Raw genomic sequence first — 6,000 nt, 5'->3', positions numbered from 1 at the left:
AAAGTCTCTTGAACACCAACAGGCATGGGGCATCCACTACCCTTCTAGGAAGCCTGTTCCAGTGTCTGACCACCCTCAGAGTAAATAAATTTTTCCTTATGTCCAGTCTGAACCTCCCCTGGTGCAGTTTTGTGTTGTTCCTGCACATTCTATCATTGGCTAAGTCAATATCAGTGTCACCACAATTCCTTCACTGAATTAAGCCTGTTTTGTTTAGGTGAATACAACTGTTTTTATTCTTACGTCGTCAAATCTCACCTCATTAATTATACCAGATGGTCAGTTTGCAAGTTGAAACTTTCCCTATCACATACAAGATGGAAGACAAACATCTAGAAGCAAATTAAGGCACGTCCATTCATGGCATTTGAAAACAATGTATTTTTGGAAGCTATGTTTTCAAATAAAGGGACAAGTCAACCCAGAACTCCCACTAACAGTAATAGCATCAGAATCTAGTTTTAGTTTAATTTGGTTCAGCTTGCTAGAAAAAAAGGTTGCTACTTTGGTTATTTTTTTGCTGCTAAATACTAAAGATGAGGGATTTGAATGTTTATAGAGAGATAAATATATGACAAATAAAGGTTTTTTTCAGCAAATCCCAAATGGAGATGGAAGTTACAAAATGTTGCCTTGAAGCTATGAATCCCTAGTATTTCAAATGTATTTCAAATGCTGACTGGGCTGGTTTTGCAAAATAAGCATTTAGCTAAAAAAAGAATTGTGTGCTTAAAATGTCTTCAGTCAAGTGGAGGACAGAAAGCAGTTAAGGGATCACCTAGAAAATATCAAGTTATAAAAAACATCTTAAGAGGTTAAGAAATAAATTGGATCCTCAGGTTAAATAAATCAGAGCTATGCAAATTTGAACCAGAGAGTCAGACTGGAAAGGTGTTGGCTTTTTTTTTTTTAATGAAATTAAAATCTAGAAAACCGTTAAAGATTTATTGCTGTATCACTGAGGCTTTGGGAAGTGCTTCAGCTGAAGTAACTTTGAATGATGTCCGTGGAGATCCACTCATTTACTCCAGCAGTCCCTCAGGAAGCAGATGATGGGAACCAACACCCTGTACTGTACAGACAGAGCCAAGAGAAATGTGTCTCATTGCTGCAGATTCGATCAAGCCTGAATTGTGTATGGCTGGCTTACCCATTTGTCACCCACCACTTGGATAAAATCCTGTGTTGCCAAAAATGGGAACTGGGCAGAGAAATGACACTAACACCACGAAAAATTGCTATGGGCTCCAAAGGCCAGCATTGGAAAACATTACCAAATAACAAACCTTCAATGAATGTGCTGTGATTGCCGTTGTTTTCACCAATAAAATTCATACTCATCACTTCCATGAGACAGAGAAACTTTTTATTGCAACAGGCATTAGATATGGAGCACTGCAACCAAAGACAGTACAGAGAGTTAGACAGACCAGTGATCTGCTCCAGAGTAGCCCCCTGATTTTGTTATCAAAACCCTTTCAACTAAAGTAAACATTAGGCTTGTTCTGTTCTTTAATCTGCTATATTCCATTGCTCTTAAAAGAAAATACAGTTATTATTTGAGTGTATTTTGATGTAAGTGACAGGAAGAAAATTTAGCCTGGGTGAAGAGCTAGTGTCAAAGGCTGTTGTGTCTGTGCTGAACACAGGATGTGAACTGGCAGAAAAAACACCTAGATGAGCCAGTGGAGCACACTCCAAAGCATCAACAAGAGTTTTAGGGAGCTACAACCCACGCAACTAGCACTATAACCACACTAACATGAATGCTCAGTGTAAGTACACCTTCTAACCAGATTCCCTAAGGCAGGATCTCAGGTATGAGCTAAAAGAATAGTTGTAAAAAGTGTCTATAGCTCCTGGGGCAATTAATATGTTAATATAATTAATAATCATGAGCCCACCCATATTTCCATTTCCCCAGTTTAGCTCTCATTGGTCATTTTGTCTTTGGTCAGAAACCTCAAGCTGATCCAAGCTGTTACCCATTCTTTGTCTGTCATGTCAAGAGGTCAAATGTTGTTTCAAACAAAGGGACAAACAGGCAGAGCAAACCTGAAAGAAACTCACTAGTCGGAGCAAAAGAAAGTGAGAAATCTATTCCTCACCTCTAAGCAATTGTCGGAGATTGGGTGTTTTAACAGTGATACGCTAGTGGTTACATGATGTGATGATTGTATTAAATACAATGCACCTGGGTAACTGAGAAGTTGTTCTTAGCAGTGGTAGCTACAAAAGGCATCACTATCTACGGCATCATCTAATCTTCATCTAAGGTGGTATGGCAAGACATAAGTACAACCTAAGCCACAAGAGACTTAGTTGCAAGAAGCTAATCCACAAGAAGCTAAGTCACTGAGTCTCTCCCTTCCATCCCATTCTCTGCTTGGACTGGACCTTCCTTTGTCCTTTCTTGCTGCTTCCTTCATGGTTCTGTCTCTCACCCATTCCCTGCAGATATGGAGGCAATCCATGATCATAAATTGTATTTTAGTTAAAAAGGCACAGGCATTTCCCCGTGTAAAGTTAGAGCCAAGCTTTGATGTCTCATTTGACGTGGGATGTGAGATGAGTGGAACAGTGATGAAGATGGGGCAAGTGCTCACTTACAGCAGAAGAATTTCACATTGTTGAGTGCTGTATCATCCTGAAGCCCCTGTGGAGGCTCTACCTTTGTCTGGAGACCACATATTTTGCAGTTTTTGCTCCATGGGCCAAATCTTCCCCATGACAGCCCATCACCTAGTAGCACAGCCGCATCTGAGCATCTGAACCGGATGTTGTTGGCTGCTGTGTCATCACCTCCTCCTTGAGACTTCTCTGTTCTCAGTGAAAAGGAGACCAAGTAGCCTCTCGGACAAACTTGGAATTTGGTCCAGGTACCCCACCTGCCAAAAAAAGCAGACAAAGGAATATCTGGGCTCTGAAATCCCCTGAGAAGTGCCCCTTCTCCTTACCATGCTGCCCTCGAGCTTAACGGCTCCTGCTCCCAGCAGTGACCAGCACAACATCCTGCTGCAGTCTGTGGTCCCTTACTTTGTCATTCTTGGTTTCCCCCTCTTCAGAGGATGTACTTTTCTCTTCACTGGTATCTCGTTAGAATAATACCCGAAAATCCCAGATTGGATAGTTACAGTTCTGGTGGAAGCTCTAAGGACAGTGTGTTTTGTGATAAATCCCTGGCCTGTCTCGTAAGTACACATTGGACAGCAGTGAGAGCATGCTCTCTGTAATCCCGAGGTGAAGTGCTGTTCACTTCTGCAGGGCCAGGACTTCATCCAAACAGTTTCTAAATATATGGTTAAAAATCCCTTTCCTCACATTTGCCCCACACACTGCAGATTTCCAAGAGGGACTCTAGCCCGGGCACTGTAATTCAGTTGTTTGTAGTGCTCTGCGGAAATTTCAAGAGCAAACAGAAGGCAGTAATGTGAAGTACCCAAATTTAACCACCCTAAAAATGGATGAACAAAAAGCCCAGCCACCTCTTTCAGTTTACTTTATATGCCAGCTCTGTGTAGACAAAGCAAGTCAGAGAAGAGACCCCTGCAAATGGTGACGCCTGTGGATGCTTTGAGAGCTGGTGCCGACAAACGAGGGAGAAACCCGTGCTACTTACTTCCCCACCAAGGACTCGATGACTGAGTCATCCTGGCAACGCAGCCGAATGCCGTTCAGAGCTGTGTCGTCATTTCCAAACTGCGAGGGCTCAACCTACAGTAGAAGACACACAAGGACTGAGGCAAGGTGGAGAAGGCCCAGGAAACATCCTGTAAGTCCTAAACAGGACAGTCCTTAAGTCCTTCAAGTCCTAAACAGTCCCAACTCCTTTCTGGGCTGAAAAAGAGAAAACATCTTGGGAAGCATGAAGGAAAAGAAAATATCTTGGGAAACATGTAGGAAGCACATCACACCAGGAAAGAGTTATGTACCTACGTAACACTTGCAACATGTTTTTCTTTGTGTTTTTTAACTCTTTCTGACCCAACAAGTGAGGCAGAGACTTTGTCCCAGGAGACATGCTGGGAAAGGCTGCCACTCTCCCTGACTCCTGATTTTTGGCACAGACGTGGCTTCCTCCAGCAACATCAGCCACATGCAGACCTCAAATCTGCTGGCACACCTCTATCCGCTTTGACAGCAAAACAATCCTGACAGTAGGCTTGTTTTTGCTGTATCTAATATGAGACTTCTTTGCCTAAAAAATAAAATAACAGTAATAAAAAACAAAAAAAATATTTGCTGGACTAATTATGGTGGCTAAATTTTCTAGGCTAAATTTTCCTAAAAACTCAGATTTGGAAGTGAAACAGTGGAAAATAGGGAGAGTTTTACCTTCAGTGCAAATCCCTTGGCGTAGCCGTAGCGGCAGAACTGCTGGCTGCCCCAGTTTCCCCAGTGGCCTCCATTGGGCACAGTGATGACAGAGGTGTATTCACGTGCCGCTGCGCCCAGGGTGCAGAAAGAGAAGATCAGGATGAGGGTTGCTGGCATGAGGAGCTTCATCTCTTCCACTCCACATCTGCTGAAGGAGGGCTGATATACGGACAGGGAATTTATACCCTGCCAAGTCAGCCTGGGCTTCCCCATCAGTCTATCAACAAACACTGTAGGAACAATAGCTCCTGCCCTGGCAGTGACACAGCACTGCTGGCCTGCTTCTAGGAGGTGAGGAGCTCTCCTGGGAGCACAGGGAGTTTGACAACCAGCAGATGCTGTGGCTGGAGAGGCACTCTCCATCACTGATGGGATATAGCAAGCCCTACGTTGTCCTTTCTGTGCCCGTGGAGCTTGGCAGAGGCTCAGTGTTGATTCCCACTGCTGGCTAGGTGGAGAGCTGGCTACAGGGATGTTTGCCTCTTTGAGTGAATCCGAGTCATAACCATTTTGACTGAAAACTCTTGAGTGAAACCATAATAACCATTTTGTTGATTTCTGGATGTCTGGCAAGAAACTATATGAGGTAACACAGGGGACGTGGTCTGGAACAAAGTGTAAGCAAACTCACGTCCTGTGTTCCCCAGCACCCTCTGTTGAATAGGATTCCTTGATATATATGTAGGTTATTTATGGTTTCAATGCATTTTTTCCACTAGTACTTTTATCTCGATAATAAAAAATAAAAATTAAAAAGTGCTTCATGACAAACTTAAGTCAGACATGCCGGGATGCCCACAGTGCTTCTCAGGGAGACTGCAAAATAAGTGCCACCAGGAGCAGAGGTGTAAAACAGTTTTTCCAGAGAGGTGATACTGAACTTGAGAGTACAGTCTTTGAGGTTGGCACAATGCAGGGAGAGGTGAATTTGAAGTCCTGGTGTTGAGAGGCTCTCTTCACACATCGATAACCAGTGCTCTCTGGGGCCCTCAGCCAGGCTTGGCAGGAGCTGCTTCTTCTGTTCAAGAAGCAAAGAGGAGAATAGATTTCAGGAATGTATCCTGAGGATCAGGATTTTATAGAAGGATAGGGTGCCAAACCTTGAGTTACTGGAAAACAAAGATTTTCACTCTTCTAGACTTCTCCTTCAATCTCTGCTCTGTTCCTTCAGTTCCTGTCCCATTTAGAGGTGATGTTGCCTTTCCCACCCTTCAGTCCTTACCCCCGTTCTGCTTGTCCGTGCTTCTGTGTAGGTGACATCTGTGCATGGAGATGATGGGAATCTGGACAAGCCTTCTGGTGCAAGACACCAAAAAAGTGGTGGAGGCACAGCCTGTTATGCTTCTTAAACCAGGACTTTCATCTTGCTTCTCCAAGAGGGGCATCAAAGCCCAGAGGGCAGGTGTTTTTCCTCCCAGGGACCGTGCAACCATGGCTGGCAAGCCAGGTGTGTTTGCTCAGGCAGGGTCACACAGTGGCAGCCAGGGACACCCAGACCTGCCCTCGGCTGCACATGAACAGAAAGGAGCAGGAGGACTCAGAAAGAAACAGCTGGGACCCGGTGGTAACACCACAAAGAAAAAGCAAGATCCCCACATCCGTTTCTCTTTTGCTTGCCCCAAA

General features: G+C 44.1%; 1 protein-coding gene across 1 annotated transcript; it reads right to left on the bottom strand.

Annotated features, from left to right (window-relative positions):
• Window positions 1-1,317: 1,317 nt before the first annotated feature.
• Window positions 1,318-4,753, bottom strand: LOC106047543 (vitelline membrane outer layer protein 1-like). Its single transcript, XM_013199091.3, has 3 exons — window positions 4,336-4,753; window positions 3,620-3,714; window positions 1,318-2,888 (listed from the first exon to the last, which is right to left on the bottom strand). The coding sequence occupies exons 1-3, from the start codon at window positions 4,738-4,740 to the stop codon at window positions 2,603-2,605; spliced, it is 786 nt and encodes a 261-aa protein (XP_013054545.2). The 5' UTR covers window positions 4,741-4,753; the 3' UTR covers window positions 1,318-2,602.
• Between the last annotated feature and the right edge of the window lie 1,247 nt (window positions 4,754-6,000).

Source organism: Anser cygnoides, chromosome 1 (assembly GCF_040182565.1).
Source record: "Anser cygnoides isolate HZ-2024a breed goose chromosome 1, Taihu_goose_T2T_genome, whole genome shotgun sequence".
In the NCBI taxonomy this organism is placed as follows: domain Eukaryota; kingdom Metazoa; phylum Chordata; class Aves; order Anseriformes; family Anatidae; genus Anser; species Anser cygnoides.
This window is presented reverse-complemented; position numbering and strand designations above follow the sequence as displayed.